Raw genomic sequence first — 24,390 nt, forward strand, 5'->3', positions numbered from 1 at the left:
CTTGTGACGAGTTTCATTTGATGCTGCTAGTAAGCTCCGGTTGCAGCTGAAGTTAATATTATAGAGAAGGTGGTACTGGTGTTGGCTTTGAGTTGATTCTCTATGAAGAATGGTTTGAGCTGATGCTTGAGAATGGTTTTTAAGTACAGTTGCAGGTTGAGAGTGTAAAGAAGAACTGAGATGCCTATGTTGGTGGTGATTATGAACTGCAGCTGGTGATAATCAGAATCCATGGAGGAACTGGTGTTGTTTTGGTTGAATTAATATGGATATTACAGGTCCAGTGGAAGATCAAAATGAGCCCGAGATGGAGCATTTGCGGTGTTCAGGTATGAGCTTGAACTGAAATGGAAGGCAGTAATGCAGTGGGTATGGGATTTGAAGTGAATCTGTAGTTGCAGGTGCAATGAAGTGCTGCAATACAATGAGGAATTGCCTGTAAACCTAGATGGAAAGATATACCAGGTGAAGCTGAGTAATGGGTCTTGAGACATAACTGGTGGTATTGTTGTTGAAGCGCAGAAACCAATTATGGTTTCATCTTATTTATGATGAAACCAAAATCGATTTCATCGTATTTCAACAATGTATTTCTATCCATGAACATGTATAATACCTCTTAAAAATTTTCTTGCAGGTGAATTCTCACGAAACCTAGATGAAACCAAAATCGGTTTCATCGTATTTATGATGAAACCAAAATCGGTTTCATCTAATTTCTTGAGTGGTGGTGGTGGTGGGCGGTTGTGGTGCTGGTGGCGGTGCGGCGGGTGTTGGCGGTGGTGCTGACTGGTAGTGGTGGTGATGCAATTGCTCAGTATCGGTGGTCGGAGGTGGTCGGTGGTCGGCGGTGGTGGTGGTGGTGGGCGACGGCGGTGGTGGTTGGCAGCGGTGGTTGGCGCCGGTGGTTGGCAGCGGTGGTCGGCGGCGGTGGTTGGCGGCGGTGGAGGTGGTGGTGGTCGACGGTTTTCGGCGGTGGTAGTTGGCGGCAGCGACGGCTGGCGGCAGCGACGGCGGTGGTGGTGGCGGTGGCGGTCGGCGGTGGCGCTGTTGCTGGTGGTTTGTTGTTGTTGGTGGTGATAGTATACTAAAATTTAAAAGTGGGGTTGATTTTTTTTTTGTTGGAGTAATTTAAATGCTAGAAGGGTAGTTTAGACAGTTTATGATATTTGGGATTTTTGTATCATTTTTGTTTGGATGGGTTTTTTGTGATGGGTTATAACCCCTTTAGGATTATAACCCGCAGACCGTTTTTTTATATAAAATAACATTTATACACCATTTAGTTTCTAAGTGGTTGAGCCTTTAACCAAATAATTGTTTTATATCAAAATGAAAAAAAAGAAAAACAAAAGTGACGTGAATGGTCAGTGGACCCTTTGACCAAATCATAGGTTTGGAATTAATCCCAATAGTTTCCAGTTATTTCTCTTTATGCCATCTTGGAAGATTTCCACCACTAGACTTGCACATCAAGGATGTATTCCAAATAGTGAGGTGGCATTCAATTTGGAAGATGGAATTCTTCCACCATAAGAGCTTTTCCAATGGTGAATGTGGATGTTTTATACGTGGCATCACTTTTAAGACATTCTCTAAATATACAATCCTAAATATTAGGAAAAAATAAATTTTATCTCCAACCCCTTAGATTGTTTCATCTTTCTTTACTTATTTGTAGGCATATAATTGGTTAAAATTATTTCCATTATTGTTTTCATTGATTTTTATTAACAAAAGTGTGACTTGGATGGAAGACATCCTCTAAGTGAATGTCTAAAACTAGAAGTTCACCTAGAGGATGTCTAACTTTTTTTTTGCCACCTCATCCCCACATCAATGGATTGGAGATGATTTTTTATGAATATGGTTGTATATCCTACGTGGATTAAGACTTTTTCCCTCACATATTTTTCATTGGAGAAGCTCTAAGACTTGCTCTAAGTAGGAAATTCCTGACAATGTGGTGGTTGCTCAGGAAATATGGCAAAGTTTTGGTACATGGGCTTAAAAATTAATATGACTAACAGAGCAGGGTGGCCATTTCTGCTGGTTGACGTCATGACGAAACTTGGCTTTTTGTAAAGCATGGACGTCTTTAGTTGATCATGCATAAGCACTACCTTTAATGTTGGTTTGATCATATGGAAATTCTTTCCATATCAAGAAGCAAAGCTGAAAATTCCAACAAACTTGATGGGGTCAAATTCTCAATAACTCCCCTTTTGTCACCCATTTTCTTAAAAGTTCATGAGTTACTTTTCTTTTTTCGAGCCAAATGCACCAAAAAGATCTTAACTGGGATATCCCGTAGTCACAGATCATCCTTGTCCCGAGCTAGCTTAATTTATGAAAAATTATAACAACTGATTGAATATAGATGTATGTTTTAATTGACATGGGTCGATGTTTATAGTTCTCATTTTTGGAACTTATTCTTAAGATTTAAGCCTTTGATCCCAAGACTTGTAATTGTAAGAATATTTTTTGTATGACTAGAAATATTTTCTCGGGACCATGTAATAATCTTGGTAATCTAGATTATTGCTATACTTATATCCGGTATTATATTCCTAATATCTCTTCTTTGATGGACGGTCGAAATTTAATGTTACTAAACCCTGGGAACTTGGTCCTCCTTCTACCTATAAAAAGAACATAATAGCCATCAGTATTGTGTTCGAGAATTTTACCATTCATAACGTATGAGGTCAAGAAGGAGAAACCAAGAACTCCACAAGGTATTATGGCCACAGTAAGATGATCGGTGTTGCACCACGGATTAGCTTTACCAGGTATTTTTCATAAACTCTAATTTTATATTATTGTGTGATAATCATGAAGTTCAACGATCATAATTAACGATCTATAAAATTAAATCTTATAATTAGCATCAGAGCCTGTGTTTAGAACTCATGATCATCCGTCAAATAATATGCATAATCACGTAAAAATCTAATAAAAATTATGTTGTCAAAAATTATGGGCTGCTTGGTTGTTGGAATATGCGTGAAGAGTAATACAGACGTGAAATAGGGTTTTGGCTGCCGAAACACATAGTTTCTGATTGTTCCTTCCCTGCAAGTTTTTGAAGAAGAAAGAACGGTCGTTATGGACCTGTAGGTTAGGCCCACTATTGAAAACTATTAATGGGTTATAAGGGTTTGAATTATTTAATGGGCCATAACGTGTTTTTAAGTTTTAAAAGAACGGTTTTTTGGGGACCATGGTTATTTTGGGGGACCATGATTTTATTTTGGGTAAAGACATTAGAAGTAAATCTAGGTCACCCCTTATCTAGATATTTATATTAATACCTAAATTACCCTTTTGATTAATTTTTTGGTAATGATTAGTTAGTGTTAGTTAGTGTAATAATAGTTAGTGTAGTGATTACTAAAATGATTAAGTTAAAGATAATTAATGAGATTAAAAAATCAGATGGCTTTTTTTTTTAAAGAAGCAGAATTATTGAGAGAGTAAAGTTGGAGAAGATGAAGAAGGAAAACATGAAAAACAAAGAATTTTCCCAACCACAACCGGAGGAAGAGTATTTGGGTACCCAGGTATATTTCAAACTTAGATAATGTTGGTTGAATTGCTCCAAATTTTCAAAAAACTGTAAATTTTTAGGGTAGATTTGGGCTTGTTCGGTTACCTTATGTGAAGAACAGGTTACCGAACTCATCTGAAAGTGTAGTTCGGTTACCTTTTCCATATACGCAGGTTACCGAACTCGTTCTTTAATGGAGATTTTTAGTTGTTCGGTTACCTTTTCCATACACACAGGTTACCGAACTTTGTTTATAGGACTTAGAGAGTAATGTTCGGTTGGTTCACAAACTTTAACCCAACAACATATCTAACCGAACTCTACATGTATGCAATTAGTGAAGAGTTCGGTTTGTCAAGAATTTTGCGAACAAACCGAACATAGTGGAACAAGTTTGGTTAAATTGAAACTCAACATAGTAGGCAAAATAACATAGTTCGCTTACATTGGAAAAAAAAATTCTTTTTGGAATATGAGTAGCGTTCGGTTACTAGATAGTTTTAGAAATTTTTGCGAACCAACCGAACAAGGTAGGTAAAGTTCGGTTATATCATAACTCAACATAGGAGGAAAAATAACACAGTTCGGTTACAATTTTTTTTTTGTATTATGGGTAGAGTTCGGTTACTAACTAGTTTTAGAATTTTTTGCGAACCAACCGAACTCTGAGTTCGGTTATGAAAAATTAAATTCGTGATAACAGAAGTGTTCTTCGTGTTCTTGGTTTCAGAATGTTCGGTTACAAAACTAGTTTTTTTTTTAAGCTATTCCTAACCGAACATGCCACTTTAACATCCATTTAAACCATATTTTGATGATTACTACTCAATTTTCCTATCCAAAAAGGAATTGAAAAGATTGATGGGTTTTTCAATCGAACGAGGAACGTCAAGGAAAGAGAGAAGAAGAAGAGAATAAACTTTTTTTCAAAACTAAAAGTTTTCGATTGCTCTTTTGACTTTGATTTTGATTTTGATTTTGATTTTGGTTAAATTCATTTAGATTAGACGTATATTATTAGATTAATATAGTTATTAAGTTAGTTTTAATTAAAATTAAAGTAAAGGTTAAATGGGTATTTACCTAACTTTGGGACACCCCTTATAAGTATAGGGAGGTTAGCCTAATAAGACCATGGTCCCCAAAAAAAACCATGGTCCCGAAAAAATTGTTCTTTTAAAAGGTAAAACATGCATGGTACAGAAGTACAAAAACTTAAAGTGTCGTGTCTTCCAACTCAGACTTGTTTACCCAGTTCTGGCTCACTGTTCCAACCCGGTTCCATATCGATATCCTAATGTTGTGTACCATACCCATACCCGTACCCATACCCATATCCTATGTTATTATATACCTGTTCTGGTTTTGTGTGCATTTTGTACTGCCACGTCGAGAGTCATAATAGACTGCTTATTGGGTATGGCTTAATAACAAACCTAATTGATGTAAATGCAGTTTTCAACTGTAAGTCTACGTGTTTGTCACGTTTTAATGTTAATGTTTGATTTGTCTACCATGCCAAATGTTGTTCGGTTTTGTTATGGGTATGAACTGAACTGGTTTTAATTTTTCTTGGTTAAAATTTGATCATATGTGGAGTTTGTTAATTATAGAACCAATTCATAAAGAAAACCAATTTTTATTTTAATTAAAACCAAATTTCCAATGTATGTTAAGAAATTATGAAGTGGTTTTTACTAACGAAATATGATCCTATTGTTGTGCTTCCGCTTTATCGAAATTAATTGATGTACAAATTGAAATTTATAATTGAACCATTTTACGCTGATTAATTTTTATGTGCGTTATGATATGGTTTTCTTTGAGATTGTGCATTTGAGGTAGAATTTCTCTCTAAATATTGCATTTTTAGTTGTGTAAGATTACTGTGATTAAGATTATTATGTCAGGATTCTTTAGCTATCACCACAGTGGTACTAGAATATTTTTTTTATCTTAGCAATAATCATAATGTTATTGTAAGCACGAATTTTCCAAACCGTTACGGTAAGATTTAGCGATTATCGGATTATTATGATAATGGTATTATTGTTAAATTGTTTGGAAATCACCACAGTGATTTCAAATAATTTTTTAACCCTTAACCATTATATTATTAAGTGATTATGATATTATTTTGCTTAAATATATTAGAACAACAATTACCCACAGGTGATCTGAGTTCACATGTTTAAGAAAAATATTGAAAGATATGATCTTTATTTGATCATACATTATGGACCTGAATCACTTTAGTTTTAATGAGTGTCTAATGTCATTTCTCTTCATTTTCAAACTTGAGTGCCAGTTTTGACTGCATTAGACATTAAAAATAAGATCAAAACTAAGTAAATTCTAAATTATTTTTAATTATTTTGTATAAAATGCATAAAAGAAAATTTACTTAAATTAAATCACTATTGAGTTGAGTAACCCATTACAGTATTTTCATGAAAATTGTTATTATGTGTATAACATCCAAAATTTATTGCATCCTCCAAAGCAATTAAGGTTTTGTTTTTTTGGAAATATTTGTGAAAAATGACATTCATTGCCTATTCTAAACATCCTTCATTTTTATCCATACTATAACCCCTATTTAATATGATCATTAAGCTTGTATCGGGATTCAAATTAGCAATGCATCAAAGAATTTTCTTCCACGAAATTTCATTATTGAATTATACTTATGGACTTGTTTAATGCTCGATTTTGTTTTACGAAATCTTCATTATGTTTGGATATTTTTCAATTAAAGGGTGTTGTTATATTTACAATTTAGATATGATGACATGCTTTTGATTAAATGTTTATGACTAATGTTTTAGGGTTACTCATAATTGTTTATAATCGACTAAATTTATGATCAGATCAAGTATGTCCATATCGTTGAGTTGGACTGTGCAATATCACAAGAAAAGTTATTGTAATATTTTCAATTGTACATGTTTGCTAGATAGTTTAGTTATCACCACAGTGATACTAAACTCTTATCTTGTAAGTATTGTATATTTTGAGTCTTTTTAGTTTGACTTGACGATTAGAACAATGTTGCTCACAAGCAGTTTTGGTTCACACGTTTAAACAAGCTTTAAGTTTATCTAAATGTTTCATATTCATGTAAAATAATAGCTACCCACAGGTGACTATTATTCCGATGTATTAGGTTGAACATTAGAATTAGTTGAGTTTGTTAATACATGATAGGACGATATTTTCCCATAGGTGATTCTAGTTGTGGTATTAAACAAACATAATGTTGTGTGTATGAGAAGGTAAAATATGTACTGATGTTTTTCATGTCTCACATTGTTCCTTGATAAGGTTTTACCCACAGGAGAATCTTATTGAAGGTATGAAACTAATGTAAGCTTAATTGTCATTTATCTCTATTATAAATTTCATCTTTTTTTCTTATTAATTGTTGATTATGATTATTTTGTACACTTTTAATGGTCCATTTTTGGAAGATAAAATTGTTTATCACCTGATGATTTTTCGCGTTACTGTGTACATCTATCAATTGCATTATGAATCTCAATTCGTGGATGTTTTCTCGAACATTCATTATTGAAATTGGGAGGCAATTATAGAGAAAGTGAAAATTATAAAGTCTGATAAAGGTGGTGAATATTATGAAAGGTATGACAAAACAGGATAATATCCTAAATCTTTTACGTAGTATCTCTAAAAGTTTGGATTTGTTGCTCAATACACAAGGCCAATTTATCCTTGGCATAATGGTGTATAACAAAAGGCAAAATGATAATTTTATGAAAATGGTTAGAAGCATTATGAGTTATGCATGATGACCACATATCAGTGAATGTATGTTCTTTCAACAACTGTGTAATTTAAATAGATTTCCAAGTAAAGAAGTTTCAAATACACATTTTGGACTAGAATTGATGGAAACCTAGTTTAAATCATCTTTAAGTAATGGTTGTTCAGTTGGAGGTGAGGGCTTACATTCCAAAAAATGAAAATTGGGTTTGGAAACTATCGTTGCTTCATTGGTTTTCCTAAATAATCCAAATGGTATTCTTTGACGTTCTAAACCGTAGTATGAGACTTATTGAAACCGAAAATATAAATTCGTTAATGATGGCTTAATCAGTGGGAGTACGTGGATATATCTATTCAACAAATCATAATAATGATCCCTTTATTTAATATTTCTACAGATATTGTGAATCTTCTCATTGTCAGAATGTTAGATAATGAAAGACCACAAATTACTGATCCAATACTCCATAATATAACTACTACCAATAAAGATTTTTTTTGATAACAACATGAACCAGCATTAAGAAGGTCTCAACAGAGATTGAAAGAAAGTTATTCATGTTGTTTCAGTGATTTTCTTACGAGAATTTATTATATTTTGATATGGAATGGCAAAGACTCGGTTTTAGGTTCACAAATATTATGTGTAATAATTTTGATTAATGGATTGATGCTATGTGAGCAAAAATCATTGGTTGGAAGTCAATTCTCGGATATTGTTTAATTGCTCGAAAGACACAAATCAGTTGTATGAAAGTGGGTCTTTCTGACCTGATACGGCTGTAATAGCAATTTTAAACGGTATAAAGCAAGAATTATTTCCAAAGATTTTACTCTGAAACGATGCATTGATTATAAATAAGTTTTTCTCAGGTGTCAAGGAAAGACTTATTCAGAATTATCATAGTATTATTAGTAGCCAGTATGACCTAAAAGTTGCATTAATTAAATGTGAAAATAGACTTCATTAATGATAAATTTTAGTCTACAAATTTTAGAAATCAAAGTATAAAATTTAAGCAGCCTCCCATAATGGTATTTGAAATTCAACAAAACTATAAATGTTTCAAGTTTTGGATGAAATTATTACATATTTATGCATATACCTCAAGATCAGTAGGAGAAATTCATACTCTTCGTCTTGTATGTTAAGACATACTACCTACGAGTAGTGATCTTGAATTTATGCATATCTCTATATTTTTGGAAATAAAGGACATCAATGAAGCTTACCATGTGGTAGTAAAATCTTATGGATTACTAAATCTCTCATATAAGGCATATATCGAATATTCAAGGAATTTTGAGATAATAACATACTTAACCGATTTTATTTCATGTTGGATAGAAGATATAAATTTAATCTTCATTACGTCTTAATTCTGATATGAAATTTATAAAAAGTTGTTGACATGTTAACTAAATGCCTAAAGAATCGAAGAACAAATTACAGGAAGCTATCAAGAATTTTGAGATATTATTTTAACTTAAGTCTTATAATTAGTTAGCAAACCCAACAAGAGTTGATTGGGTTTTCAGACTTCAATTTTTGTGGATGTATGGATTCTATAAAGGAAGAATCCATTAATACTAGTCCACAATTTAGTTTGAATATTTATGACTGCGATACTTAGAGACTTAAGGTTTGTCTCTACATTGCTGAAGTTTATCGTCTTAGCTTCGCAGCATTAAAGCACGATATGATACAATAGGAACAAAACACATGAACCTTGAGTATATATGCGTGAATCAAGCAATTCAGAAACAGTAGTTGTTCATTTATCGATTAAGCACAATTGTATATGCAGATGCACTTAATGAACAATTACCTTTTAGGACCTCTTAAGAAAATATTAAAATCTTGGATCCGTGGGAGTAATTGATTATTGAATTCAGCTAATTTATGTGCTTATTTTTGAACACTTATTGAGCTCTTATTAATGTCGTTCTGAATTATTTCTGTATCCATGTTTAGTATACACTTATGTGAATGGATGAATTTTAACATAAATAGTCTTTTGTTTAAAGACATCACTGGACCATTATGATATCCCAATTTAAGGCCTAGTTAAGTTAGTTATTTGTGTTGTAGTACATGGAATGGAAAATGTTGATAACAAGACAATGTGCAACCTCCATGACTCGCATGAATAGTTTGCTTGATCAAGGTATTATGTTCAACCATTAAATTTTGTTTAGCAATCATGCGCACTTATGTTTCTATGATTATCCATTAAAAATATTATCACATGGACCAGTGGGAGAATATAAGAATATTTTTGTATAACTAGAAATATTCCCTTGGGACCATGTAATAATCTTGGTAATCTAGATTATTGCTATACTTATATCCGGTTTCTTTATGGGATTATATTCCTAATATCTCTTCTTTGATGGACGGTCGAGATTTAGTGTCAATACGAAATCTTAGGAACTTGGTCCTCCTTCTACCTATAAAAGCAACACAATAGCCATCAGTATTGTGTTCGAGAATTTTACCATTCATAACGTATGAGGTCAAGAAGGAGAAACCAAGAACTCCACAAGGTATTATGTCCACAGTAAGATGATCGGTGTTGTACCACGGATTAGCTTTACCAGGTATTTTTTGATAAAGTCTAATTGTATATTATTATGTGATAATCATGAAGTTCAACGATCCTAATTAACGATCTATAAAATTAAATCTTATAGTAATATGACTGTCCAAAACTTGTGCATGTATGTATAAAATGCGTGCCACCGACTGAGCTCTAGCCTCTTTACCCATAAGACCATACACTATAGTACTTGGAATTTACATGATAATTGTTTCATTGTAACTAGAATAATTTTTATTCTTGAGATTCCAACATCTTTTAGTTTAGAATAGGGCCCTATGTGCATGCACCCTGTGCCGTCTAGCTAGCTAGAGCAGTATTGTTTACCAAAGAGTACGGGTAGAAAAAAGCATTGAATGTAATCAACAGAGAATCAGTAGGCAACTTCCAGGAAGTTTACTAGCTCACAAGTTATTTCTTCATTTGCAGTTCATTTAGTACTCCCATCTGTATTCCGCAGTATAAACAAGAGGGGTAATAAGCACTTTTTTTTTCACTCAACAACTATCTATTCTTTCAGATGCCAAATTCTCATCTCATCCATCAATAATGTTTCAGTGTGGATGGTCTTCAATGTCTTCTTCTTCAACTACTGTTTCTTATGATTCAAAAACTAGTAGTAGAAGTAACTAACTCTAATGATTTTTTCTTTCTAACCAGCAAATCATCACCTGTATCAATAGAGGAAGAAGAAGAAGAAGAAGATCAACATCAACATCATGATTTGAGTTCTCATCAGGACCAAAACCACATCAAAAAACCTATCATCAAACATTTGACCCTTGAACAGCATAATGATATTTCCTCTCAAAAAAATAGTCTAACTTATAAACCCAACGACATTTTTTTTTCAGTTTGTTGGTTCCTCTTGACTAAATGCACTCTTGATTTAGGATTCGTCCATATGCAAGTCTCAAACCGGATGAACCTGTGGTCTAATTGCTACTAATAATTTCAGGGTTTGGGTAGGTGAGAAAGTGAAAATTAGGTGAGTTTTACTTACCGAGGTTTGAGAGTTGATTATTGAATCTAGAGATTTGTTTCAAATTAGATAAAGTATGTGCAAAAAATATCAATTGGGTTTTGTTTTTAGCATTTTGCTTGTTAGTACTTGAAAGTAAGACTCTGAGAAGATAGGTTTATCAGACCAACAACGACTGAGGATAACCAATATCCATGTAGAGTTTCTGTGGTCATCAATCACTAGTTTTAATGAATTACTTGAGGATTGGAATGAAAATGTCACCAAGTCTGATTATTATTTTTTTTTGGATAAATCTTGACAGTTTCAACTGGTAAATTATGATAAATCTGGAATCTTTATTAGTAAAAATGTGGTGCAATTCTTGGACACCGGTCTGTTTGGGTGAATGAACAATGAGTACAGCTTGATGTGCACCCACCCATATTATATACCATCTAGCTAGCTAGAATTGTTGTATATAAAGCAACTTCCAGGAAGTTTCCTACGTGAAAAAGTAAACATGAGAAGAAGCCCAGCAGCAGATCCAAAAATTCCCAGTACTCAAGAACAATGAGATCATGTATTCTGCAGCTAAGGCCAAATTTTCATCTCATCTATCAACAGTGTTTCAGTGTGTATGGTTTTCCATTTCTTCTTCTTCTATAACTAGTAGTATTATCTCTAGTGATTTATTCTTGCTAACAATCAAATCATCATCTGTCTCACCTAAGAAAGAAGAAGAACATGAACATCATCATCATGATTTGGGTTCTCATCAGATTCATCAACAACAAATCGAAAAACCCGTCATCAAAAATCTTACCCATCAATAACACAATGATATTTCCTCTCAAAACAATACCTACAATACCCTTAACGATTTTTTGGGGATTACTCAAAAAATGGGGGGACTACTCTCAAGTTTTTGGGGTGGTTATTGGTAGTAATTTCCAATCACCCCTTATCTGATTTTTTTTAAAATACCTACTTTACCCTTAATGATTAACTTAGTTAGTGTGATGATTAATTAGTGTTAGTGTTATGATTAGTAACTGATTAATTAGTGATTAGTGAGTTATATTAGTAGGATTGTTTTGTTATAACATTATTATTGAGAGATAAGAAGAAGAAGAAAGAAATAGGAAGAAGAAGATGGGTGAACCCAAAAAATATTTTTTTGAGTTTAGTAATTATGATTTGAGTGATCCATGTGATGATACTTCAGAATCAGAACCCCCTTCACCTCATTGTGTATTTGTCAATACTTCTAATGATCCAAATATGAGTTATTTGTTAGATGATGAAAACATTTTTCCCCAATCTCAAGCTAACCAAACAAATGATGGATTTGATCAGCCACAACCTGAAGATGAAGCTATGGGTACTCAGGTATGCCTCATATTCAGTTAATATAGCTTGAATTGTCCGAAAATTTGGCCAAACTCAAAATCTCTAGAAAAAATTCGTTTACGTAAACCTAGTTCGGTTACCAAATTTTTTTTGCGAGGAAAACGAACTGTTCATAATGTGTAGTTCGGTTACTAACTTGAGCACACGCAGGTAACCAAACTGCATGTTAATGGTGGTTTTTTAGAGTTCGGTTATGTAATCCCCAGAACATTATACTGAACTCTTTTTATAGAGTTTACAGAGCATAGTTCGGTTAAGTGAATATCAATACCTTTGTTACCGAACTTTCTGTTCGGTAATGTCGCAGAATATATGTATATTCATTCCTAACCGAACTTTCACATACAAAATCTAAATACATAGTTCAGTAAGGCCAAAATTTATTTTTGGAAACTAGTTAACCGAACTTTGAGTTCGGTAGGGTAGCAAAAAAAACTAGATTACCGAACTTTAAGTGTTAAATGTTTATGGTATTGACGTTGTGCTATTACATGTAGGTTCCATGTGATCCAATTGAACCAATGGAAAACCAACCTTCCCCGGTTGGTATTTTGAAAAAAATGTCAACCATGAAACACATATATATATACCATTTGGGTGTATAACGACTATAAAATTAGCCGTTACTTGATATATAGTACATAATTTTAAAATTATGTACTAGATTTGTGTTAAATAAAGGACATTTAAATTTCAAAATAACTAGTTCGTTGAGGAGTGAAAAACTTGCGATCTAACCGAACAATAAGTTCGGTTGACAGATAAACACATGTCGTCACCGAACTTATTTATGGAGGCTCACATACAAATTATTCATATATACGGTTCCAAAAACACTCCATAAAAAACCTAAGAGCTGGTGTATTTGATTTCTGCTTCACTGGAATCCCTTTTTAGACATGGAAAACACCAAAAATTTGAGTCTCCAGAGTAGTGTTTGGTGACCTATAGGAATTTGATCTTCCAACCGAACTTTTTGTTCGGTTTTAGCATAAAAAGTGGATATAACCGAACTTTATAATGAAGGCTCACAGCCAAACTGAACACATATATGAATCCAAAAACACTCCAAAACAAACCTAAGAGCTGGTCCATGTAATTTATGATTCAAGAGAACGCCTTTTCCAACATGTCCAATAACAAAAAATTGAGTCTCCGGATAAGCGTTCGGGGACCTAAGCTATAATGATCTGCTAACCGAACTAATATCTATTGGATCAAAGCTAACTGCTTCATCCTACACATAAGTTCGGTAACCAGTAAAAATATAGCGAGGTAAGCTGGTGTTATTTTACCAGGTCACCGAACTCATAGTTCGGTGATCAGTATTTTATCGCAGGTTACCGAACTTGTATCTGTATTTCAAGATTTCATTCTTATAACATTGAAAACACAAACCCAATAAAAATTGAAAACACAAACAAGTTTCTAAAACAAATATAAAAGTGTTATACATACCAATCTACGAAATCCTCAAGTAATTGTTTAAAAAACACAAACACACCAAATTAAACCACACGAAATCCGTAACTAAGATGTTTTTTGAAACTAAAATAATACGAAGTCACTAGCGACCACTTTTACGACCCCTCTTTCCACCTCCTTGTTTACCATGAGTTTTGGGACGAACTTCCTCATCGCTTGAGGTTTCGTCTCCTCCACCGGTTTCGTCCACAGCGCGACTTGAACCTTCACCTTGTTGTTGACCCCTATTTAATTTCTTAGACCTACTTGGCTCCACCATTATTTTAGTTATGAGACCCTCCCACTGCTTGTAGTAGGCGGTTTTTTCTTTTGAATCCATCGGCTCTCAAGTTTTGATTTTAGCCATCCATTTCTTCAACAATTTCGAACCCTTCAACACCTAATTCCAATATTAAGCACTAGTAAATATTTTTCCAATAGTTTGAAACAACCGAAATTAGGGGTGCACAACGGGTAGGGTGGGTAGGATATGGCCTATTTCGCCACCCTACCCGCTAACTGGCGGGTAAATTTTTTTTTACCCGCCACCCTACCCGCCAGTAAACGGGTAAGATCCTACCCGACCCATTAATTGGCGGGTCGGGTAGGATAAGGTGGCGGGTATAACCGTTTTTTTTTTTTTTAATAATGTTTGTCTGTCTGTCTTGAACAGGTACAAGGGTTTTAATATTCTTATCCCAAAATGGGTAACCAACATGAACATCTCTATTACCCAATTCCATGTTCTTCACGTGACCTTGTTCTTCATATTGACCTTCTTCTTCAATCATCATCTACGATGATGGAATAAGTACTAAGATCACCAAATAAATCTGCATACAAGTTATCTCTTGTTAGATTCAGTCATAATAGTGAATGATTTGATGCAAAGTTCAGTCATAATACCAACATCAAGTAATATCACCCAAGTTCTGTATCTGTTAATGTTTGAAAAACAACAATAACTCAAACACAACTTGACAGGAGGAACTAATGAGAAAAAAATTGAAAGGACGTCACCAACATAAACTGTGCAGTCCCAATTTCATATCTCTTGTCTGAAAGCTTTTGTTTAGGTAAATGATAGCACAGAAAAATTATTTAAATGGAAGACACTGAAGCTAATATTCAAGAAATCTAATTAGTAATAACTCAGGTTACCACAACATATTCGAAAATCAGAACATTCTAATGGTTAAATAAAAGATATACGCATTACAACATGGCTGATTTTGGTATAAACACACAGAATCCAGTTACGGTTTTCTCACACTTTGGTGTACCTAATGTAATCAGAACTTCATGAAATTTCTATATCATGTTAAAATTCGACATACTCAAATTCCAACAAGTTCCAAATGTCAGTGTGTCACTAGCATAACCTACTGGTACTTACAAAATGAAAAATGTTTTTAGGAAAAAATATAGAGGTAGTCAGTGGTTACATTCATCAAGCAAGGGAGAGAAACAAAATGAACTGGTGGGAGCAGCTCAAAACTGTTCTGCCACTTTAAGGCCTGCTGTTTCCATACTGCTCCAAACAGATCAACTGGGACAGAACAAAAAATTGGGTTCCATATGCTAAAATGATATATGTTAAATAGAGCCAAAAGTTGAACATGGTAGACCTAGTTTCAGCTTTCACATGTGAATGTGTAGACAAGGACACAAGATATAATATGTTCCAATCAACACGTGCTCTATTTATCTATTGATTTAATCATCTTTTTCTGCTGTCATGAATATGCTTAAATGCTAGTTGCTAATGATGTTCTGGACTAAGTTTTTATGGATCATTAATGAGAAGGGAAAGTTGTATACCTGACTCTAAGATGTCATCCTCATTCTCCTCAGCTCCAAGTGTAGAGGGATCCATGTCAATTGGTGTCCGCAACCAGTTTTGAAGTAAAATTAATGCTTCCACAGTTCGGGGACTTAAAGAGCTTCGGAAGTGACCCAATATTTCAACTGTTACCGTTTACTGTCTACAAAAAAATAAGAAACAAAGTACCTGCAACTCTACCTCTGATTATGACATACATGTACATCATGACGAGACTGCCAGAAGTTTTAACTGTTACCGTCTACTGTCTACAAAAAAATAAGAAACAACTATAAGTTTAACCTTCATCATGATACATCTGAATCCAGATGATTCAATCACATTTACAAAGTTTAGACCAGATACAAGAAATAATAAGGTCTGCAGAAAACAAAGGCTAAAAAGAAAGAAATAAAATGACCAAGAGTGCAAATATGAAAGCACTCTTGGTCATTTTCTCATTACTTTTTTCTGTGAATCATCGATCAGCGAAAAATGCATTTAACTTAAGATACATATAATTGAATAATAATTCCATAGGATGTATTACACTATATACAGGACAATACAATGTCCGAACAGCATAACTTTGTTAACCAAGTGGTTATACTAGCTTGTTAGCCAACTTCAACAACAACTTCACATGGAAGCAGTAGTAGCAGGACATTTGACAAACATTTAGAAACCCACCCATCTTGATGATCTTGGAAATGGTGTTCCCAGCAGGAATCTCTTTAATAAACAGTTTCTTTGCAATCTCCTCTGGCAAATCAAACACCGCGCCTTGAATTTGCAATAATAAAACATTTTACGACAAAACGAACGTTACAATTAAGAGTTGGCACTGCAAAATACATGTGACACTAAGATGCGATGTAAGCAAAACCTAAGTCCATCATAACTAGATGGTAGAGTGGATATATTCTTTTCTAAGCTAACACAAGAATCAAGGTGCGCATAAAAGGGCTCACAAGAAAAACACAGAAGCTAGAAAAGTCCACCGAAACTGCAGTTTCTTATGATTTTACATATCTTAGGTAACTCAAATGAGACGAAAAGGAAAAGGGTTATTCAACTAATGTACAAAGGTAATGAGCTGCAAGACAGAAAATGCTACATTATTGGCTTCCAAAAGGAGTTTTGAATACCAAATTGGCCCAAGATGCTAAGATAGTTATATGAACAAAGACATGGGTTTGAAATCGTTTGAAATATTAAAACTTTTTACATTTAAAGACATGGGTTTTAGCTATTACGTTTGAGTAAATTTCTACGAGAAATTCATCAATCAGTTAACATGCATGTTAATTTCTCAGCTAAATTCCTAGATCTTATTACTCAACTGATTACTCATATGAAGACGGAGATGATTACTCAGATCGAAACCCAAATCAAAACACAAATTGAAAGCTTTAAACACTTACATCTTCAGATCGAAACCCTCAAAACCTCAAACTGCACTTGCATCCTGAAACCCTAAATTCTCTTCTGTAGAGATAAAGAAAGTGGATTGAGATGAGCAAAAAATAGATTCAAACACATAAGAAACAAATCGAACAGACAAATCACTTACATCTTCAGCTTCAGATCGAAACCCAGACTTCACTTCTTCTGCAGAAAATCACCACTTCGCTACTTCGAATGAAAACAGAGAAAAATGGTTCAAATGAAAAGCGATGAAATGGTTCGATAGAGAAAATCCATTTACTTTGTAATTTACCCCTATTATGTTTTAAAATAACAAAAAAATAGGCAGGAGGAGAAAATAATACAAGGGTTACTTTGTCTTTTCAGTATTAGACGGGTAGGCGGGTAGGGTAGGATAATTTCGAGCTTTATCCGTCACCCTACCCATCTAACGGCGGTTAAGAAAATCTTTACCCGCCACCCTACCCGCCAAATAGTGGGTAGGATAGGATACTGTTACAACACTGGCGGGTAGGGTAGGATTGGCGGATATGGGTAGGGTATGTGCACCCCTAACCGAAATGTATAAGAGAAAGAAATTTTTCTTACCACATTATCCCATAACCTTTTAGCTTCTTCTCCACAAATAGGCACCTCCTTCTGAGCTTTCTTAGCCTCCCTCTCCTTTGGCTTTGCCTTCGCTGCATCAGATATAGCTTGTTGTTCTTTATTTATCACAAAACGATGACTAATTTCTTCATAAAACTCCATATAATCTTCATCACATGCAGTTACATCTTCCTCACAAGGTACAAAATCATCTTGTGTTACGTGGTAGGTAGTAAGTGCATTCCAATGTTCTACCGCAGGAGTTGGTTCATGTTTTGGCTCAAAATACTTCTCGGAGTTCTTTGTTCCTTCAACCTGCAAAGTGAAATTTTCTTGCTCCACGTCGGGATCCATTTGGACGCAACAAAGTTGTCTTAGTATTCTCCTTGGATTATATATTGCGTAGCGGTTAAGATGCCAAATTGGTCCATAGTAAGGCGCGACTTGAGAGAAAGCATTCACTTCTTCTTCATCTATAGAGACATCATCGGGAGGACCGTATGGGTGAAATACCACATCTTTCACCGTTAGTTCATCCAATCTTTCCCTCAACAAAATCAACTGCTCTTCTTTGGACTTCTTTTGTGCGTCCAAAAACAACCACTTTCCTGCTGTATGTTGGTCATAGGGATAAGGTTTCTTTTCTGAACCCAATCCCAATTTAGGGAAGTGGTCGTAAATCCAAACCTACAAAAATATCCACGTACAATGAAAATTTAATTGGAAGTAGAAAAATTTAGCGAATAATTTGCTAATTAACAATGTAGAAAAACTCACTTGAACAAGAGTTAAGTAACCTCCAATTTGATTACACCTAATCCTCGACCCTTTGCTCATCTCTTCTAAAACAAAAGCAAGCACACCAGTGGCCCAAGAGTAATTGTTCATCTCATCGAGATCCTCCAAAAGCTGTAGATAATGTGCATCCACCCTATCTCCAGAAGTGTCGGGGAAAATGACAGTTCCTAACATTTATAACCAATAAGCGGTGACATGATGCCTAAGGGTCTCCGCGTCCATCACCAACTTTTCTTTCTCCACCTTCTTTTTGATCTCAGAAAATGCTGCCTTCAACTTAACCAACTTGAATTTCTTCACCGTCTTCTTTTTTGCTCCATTTGCCTCATATGCATTATACTCATCGCCTTTTTTAGGGGACCTCACTGAACGTCTAAACTCACATTGAGACTTTCTTGCATCCCATCCTAGAAATTTTTGAGCCAATGCTTCAAGAGCTTCATAACTCATCGAGAGGTTGTAGCCTTCTCGAAGACATTTACCTTCCAATGGTAGGCCGGTGATATGATGGCAATCATCGGGAGTAATTGCCATCTCGCCGAATAGAAGATGCATTGTATATGTCTCAGGATAATGCCTCTCGAGAAATGCGGATACGGCAACAACGTCAAAATCAGCATGTGCTAACTCAGTAGCTTTGTATAACACACATTCTTTAACCTTCGCTTGAAACTCGGCACACTCCTTATAAAGATCCCATTTGGACGCCTTTTGACGTTTAGTAACATGAACTGCATCCTTATGATCCTACGAAAATAACATAACACTATTAATACTTGACGAATCATGTCCCAAACCAAAAAAGTTACGTTTTCTGAGTTAAAAAAACAACGTTTTGTTAAATAATGAACTTAAAGGAGACCTTTGACGCATAGATCTTCGCAGCCCATGAGTGTTTGTACCCAAACAATGTTGCCCCTCCATCATTTGGAGTACCATAAGTTGGGTCCACTGGGTCCAAACACAAATTATCAGGGGGAATGTGTGAGTATCTTTTGGTAGGCGGCTTCGGCTTCCTTTTCTCCACAACAGGAACAATTTCTTGCTCTTCTTCATCATCAGGCTCTTGCTCCTCTTCCTCCTCTTCATCGTCTCCGCCTCTTCATCGTCTTCCTCCTCTTGTCCTTCTCCTTCTTTGTCAGATCCTAGTTCTTCTTCGTCTACATTCTCAACATCTTCTCTTTTTTGTTCAACCCCTTCATTTCCTTGCTCTTCTTCATCATCAGTCTCTTCTTCATCATCATTCTCCATCACCTCTTCATTGACATCTTGAATTACATCACGAACATTATCTTGGTTGACTTCGGGTAACAAGCCCCCTCTATGTGTTAGTATTTGTGGTACCATGCATTCGAAATCTAAATGCTTTGCTCCGCGAGGGGTGGGAGTTTTCAAATCCTCATCTACTTGTTGTCTCAATCTTTGTCCTTTGTTCCTAATGAACAAAAACCAAAGTATTAGCTAAACATAAGAGGATATTTTGTTATCAAATGAAATAGGAAATAGAACTAAAGAATAAAGTAAACAAAACACTTAATAGACAATAGTTCGGTTACCTGAAAAACAAAGCGAGGAAACCGAACTAAATATTTCAAAAGTTCGGTTAGCCAAAAAAACTAACGCCAAAACCGAACACAGTCTTTACCTTTGAAAAATTGAGTTCGGTTACGAGAGTCTTTTATGCGAGAACACCGAACTAACTATTCCAAAATTTCGGTTACTGAGACAAATCGACAAAACCGAACTCATTCTTTCAAAGGAAATATTGAGTTCGGTTACGAGAAATTTTTTTGCGAGCATACCGAACTATATAGTTCGGTAAACAAATATTAGTCTTGTAGTCTTATAGTTGTGAGCACACCGAACTTTTCTTATTTTGAAAGTTCAGTTATCAATTATAGGGTTACAAAAAACATTCTCCTAACCGAACTATCAACTGTAACTACCATTTTGAATGGGTTTTGATGATTTTTAATCGATTTCTTCAACAAATAACGAATTCAAAAGAATGGATATGAAGGAAATTACCCGCGGATTTGCATTTCACCTGAATCAGACTTCTGTTTTGTGGTTGGATGATTGATTTTTCCTGTAAACGGTTCTTCAAGTTCTTTGAAATTCAGAAATTCTTTTGGGAGATTCACTATATGTGGGAGTCCTGGACTCAATCCTGGTTGTTTGGGTGTGTTCTTGGCATGGATTGCTTATAAAGATTGATTAATCGACGATGAATTTTTTTCGAATCGACGATTAACGTCGATGTTGCCGAAGAAGAAGAAGAAGAGGAAGAGGAAGAGGAGGAAGAAGATAAAGAAAAAAAAAGAATCAATTTTGAAACTGATTTTAGGTTTTAAATTAGATTTTAATTAGGGTTTAATTAGTGAGTTGGATTAGTGGGTAGTGGGTTAGATTAGTGGATTATTAGGGTTAGTTATAACATAATTAGAATAAGGGCAGAATAGTCTTCCCGAATCTTTTAAAACACCCCTTATAATGTAGGGGTGGACATTTATATCACAAAGTAGTCCCCCACCCTTTTTGAGTAGTCCCAAAAAAATCGTTGTAGAAGAATCCGTGTATTTTACTAAAGATTGTTGGAAAATCAGGAACCATAAGCAGGCAAGCTTTTGAAATCTAAGCAACTTATTCCTTGGCTGGTTTCATGTGCCCTTTGTTCATTAAATCTTACTATAATAAAGAATAGGGGTCCTTTCTCCCGTCATTGGTTTTTCTCCCGTTTCCAATGAAAGGACTAAATAGCCCCTCCGTCATTTTTTTCTCCCCCAACTTTTCCGAAAATTTGAAACATAACAGGGGTAAGTATATACCCCTCCTTTTTCTCTCCCGATCTCTTTTCTCTTCTTTCCTCTTCGTCCCAAAATCACACAGCAAAACCCAACCCCTTTCTGCTTTCTCCTTAGTCTCCAAATCAAACTCGCAGAGAAATCGACCCCAAAATTAAAGAATTTCTTGAGGATTTCAATTGAGTCTTTAAACCCAATCCAAATTCAATTGTCCCCAGATCGAACCAGTTCTTCAAACTTTCCACACCACACCACCACCACCATCCTCCTCCACCAATCTAATTCTGCTTCTCTTCGATATTCTCTGAACTGTTGGTGTTTGATCACGTTGGGTAAGAATTACCTCCACTTATTCGATTCTATGTTAATTTTTGTTATCTCTGAGGTTTTCTAATTTCTAATTTTCTCATCCATCATTCTAAATTGTGACAATCAAAGCCAATGAATATTACAGTAGTTGTTTGTATAAATGCCTAAGAGAATATCACTATTTAAATGTCTGTGTGTGCAAGGTAGAATTAATTGTAGCTGTAGAGAGATGGGGATTGGACTCGACTTATAGTACTCATATACTCTGCCAGCTGAATCACAACATTCCTGAATCCTGACTTATTGGCAGAGAGAGTATTAGAGAGAAAGTAAATGGAAAAATGGATCTGTTTATGGTCTAATACACCATATTATCTTCCACTTCTTAGGTTGTAACCTTACTCTTTTTTACAATTTAAAGTTGGCCTATGAGTCAAACTTTTTGAATCAGTGTCTATGGCTGAAACAAAACAGATTCAGTATGCCAATAATTAGTTCAGTTTAGATTGCGTTTAGTTGGAAAGACGCTGCAATAGAAAGTAATGGCAGTATGTTATTGGCAGGCTCAGTATGCCAATAACTTTAAATAATTATTGGCATAATTCCGTTGAAATTATTTTGCGTTGTAGTTATTGGTACATTCAATATGCTAATAATTTTGTTGCTGCGATAGACACTGAATCTCAACAGATTCAGTATGCATTGTTGGAAAAAATGTTCAATTTATTGCTGCAATAGACACTTACTAGGCCTGCAGAAACAATACACTGATTTCTTTGATTCAAAAGTTAATTCTGAATTGATCATATATATATACCATATAAGTAGATTTAGTTGATCAACATTAGTATGCCAATAATTCCGTTGTTTCAATATTCTATAGGAATTGCGCAAAGCCTGTCAACCAAGTTCAGGAATGAGAAGTAAATTAGAGTTGTTTTTTTATGAGTTTTAAATTTTTAATGTACTCGATCTAATGTATTCATTGCTTCATATGTACTTAAGTTTCACAGTGATTTTGTTCATACATTAATTCAATTAGTGGTGAATTTCAAACAGTAAGTTTTGCTATCGACTCTTCATCTCTTTGAAGTCGTATATAAAAATTATTTCTTTTTATAGGCTAAAGATTAGAATAACTACAAAAATGTTGTAGTAGTTGTGCACCCTGTCGTGCCTCTAATTTTTCTTTAATTGAGATTTTGGTTTATCAACATGTTCTGAAATGTTGTCCATTTACAGTGCCTGATGTGTTTATGTGCCTAAAGAAGCGAAGCAGAAGCTCAAACTTGGATCTCAATGTAAGCATTGTGTTTGTCATTTTTGACTCCTTAACTGCATTCCCCTATCAAACATAGATATATATGTAGGATAAAAGTCAATTTTGCATAGTAAGTGATATGCTGAACTTTTGAGATTTGAGTGATCATTTAGCTTGAAACAACTAAAGATGTCATACTTTGTTTGTACATGCTCAAGTCGATACTTATAATGCTGTTGCGCATAATTTAGTAATGTTGCTATTGTGTAAGAATGTCATAATTTTTTCGTACACGCTCAAGTCGATATTTACCATGGTGAAGGATAATTTAGCAATGTTGTTGCACATAATTTAGTTAGATGTTGTTGTTATGTAAGATTGTTGCTCACAGAAATTTAATTCTCTTTCTACGTCTTCACGAGACTATTGTAAATTTGATATAATCAAGGGACAAATAAATCAGGATTCTCAGTCAGCTCTCTTTTTCAAACTCAAGCGAACGCTATCGGACATCGATCACTTTCCTTCTCAGCAGACTTAAAGCCAAGAAATTTGATCTACTGAAAAGAAGAAACATCCATCTCTTACTCACACCAATATAAGGGAAGAAGAATAATAATTTGTAATTAGAACTTATTTTGAAGCTACAGAAACTATATACTGATGGTTATGCATTCTTCTTTCTCAATCCTAGACAATTAGGTTAGTGGTGCAATTATGTATGAGTTTCAGACGTTAGTGGTAATGTATTAGTAATGCATAAACAAAAAAGCTCATGTTGTGTAAATGAATGGCATTGACCGAAAAATTGTTAATCGAAAAGTTCAATGTATTTTATTTTTAACAGAACGGCAGGCGCATCGGGCACGAGTCAAAACTAGTTAAAATAAAGATTACACGTACAAAATAAAACTAAGTACCAAAACGATCGGATGTAAGGAACAAATAGAATTTAAATCTTTTATAGCTTCAGGCGTGTAAGTTCTTGGTCTTCGTTATAGGATGATCTGATCCGTTTTCGTTGTCGCTCTTCTCGCATATCATGTCTACAAATAGGACAATTAGGTTTTCTCCTAGACCATTCCTGCATGGACTTCTTGTAGAAAATATGTGAATCACAATTCAAAACTATGGCATCCTCATCACGAACATCGATATCTTCAAGGCATACAGAACACACTTCTTCATCATCTAAAACAACGATCTTTATTAATTTGACGGTCTATTTCTTCTAGTTCGGCCTCAAGCAAGCTATCCACCGAAGGAAAGCTGCCTGTTAGATCATCTTCCGTATTAACAAAATCTTCTGAATCTTCTATTGGATCATCTTCCAAATGACTAAAAAGATCTTCCACGTCTCCCATTAATAGTGATATACTAACGTAATTTTGCGAATCTTCCATTGGATCATCTTCGGAACGACTACGGCAAAAATCCAAATCTTTCATTAGCTTTTCTTTTTTGAAATCTCTCTAGTCTATTGTCTATCCGTTGTTTGGTTGTTTGTGTATAATAAGAATGCACTGCGTTTACCCTAGTATTGACGAAGATAGAGGGACACCAAATAGAAAAACGTTTCTCTCTCTTTGACTTTGGCCGAGCG

General features: G+C 34.7%; 1 protein-coding gene and 1 long non-coding RNA gene across 2 annotated transcripts; one reads left to right on the forward strand and one right to left on the reverse strand.

Moving 5' to 3' along the window:
* Positions 1-18,587: 18,587 nt before the first annotated feature.
* LOC113341561 lies at positions 18,588-19,760 on the reverse strand. The gene is made up of 3 exons (XM_026586389.1): positions 19,484-19,760; positions 19,276-19,364; positions 18,588-19,160 (listed from the first exon to the last, which is right to left on the reverse strand). Exons 1-3 carry the CDS (start codon positions 19,758-19,760, stop codon positions 18,588-18,590), a joined length of 939 nt encoding a protein of 312 aa, XP_026442174.1.
* A 1,527-nt stretch (positions 19,761-21,287) lies between these two features.
* Positions 21,288-23,636, forward strand: LOC113341620. Its single transcript, XR_003356024.1, has 2 exons — positions 21,288-21,549; positions 22,769-23,636. It is a non-coding gene; the product is annotated as an uncharacterized LOC113341620 (long non-coding RNA).
* The last annotated feature ends 754 nt before the right edge of the window (positions 23,637-24,390 follow it).

This window comes from Papaver somniferum, unplaced genomic scaffold, assembly GCF_003573695.1.
Source record: "Papaver somniferum cultivar HN1 unplaced genomic scaffold, ASM357369v1 unplaced-scaffold_3, whole genome shotgun sequence".
Taxonomy (NCBI): Eukaryota; Viridiplantae; Streptophyta; class Magnoliopsida; order Ranunculales; family Papaveraceae; genus Papaver; species Papaver somniferum.

Coding starts and splice junctions, on each gene's coding strand:
- LOC113341561 (XM_026586389.1), bottom strand. CDS start 19,760: ATGGTACCACAAATACTAACACATAGAGGGGGCTTGTTACCCGAAGTC. Junction 19,365..19,483: donor GATGAAGAGGAGGAAGAGGA/GCAAGAGCCTGA, acceptor GTTTGGACCCAG/TGGACCCAACTTATGGTACT. Junction 19,161..19,275: donor CGAAGATCTATGCGTCAAAG/GTCTCCTTTAAG, acceptor TTATTTTCGTAG/GATCATAAGGATGCAGTTCA.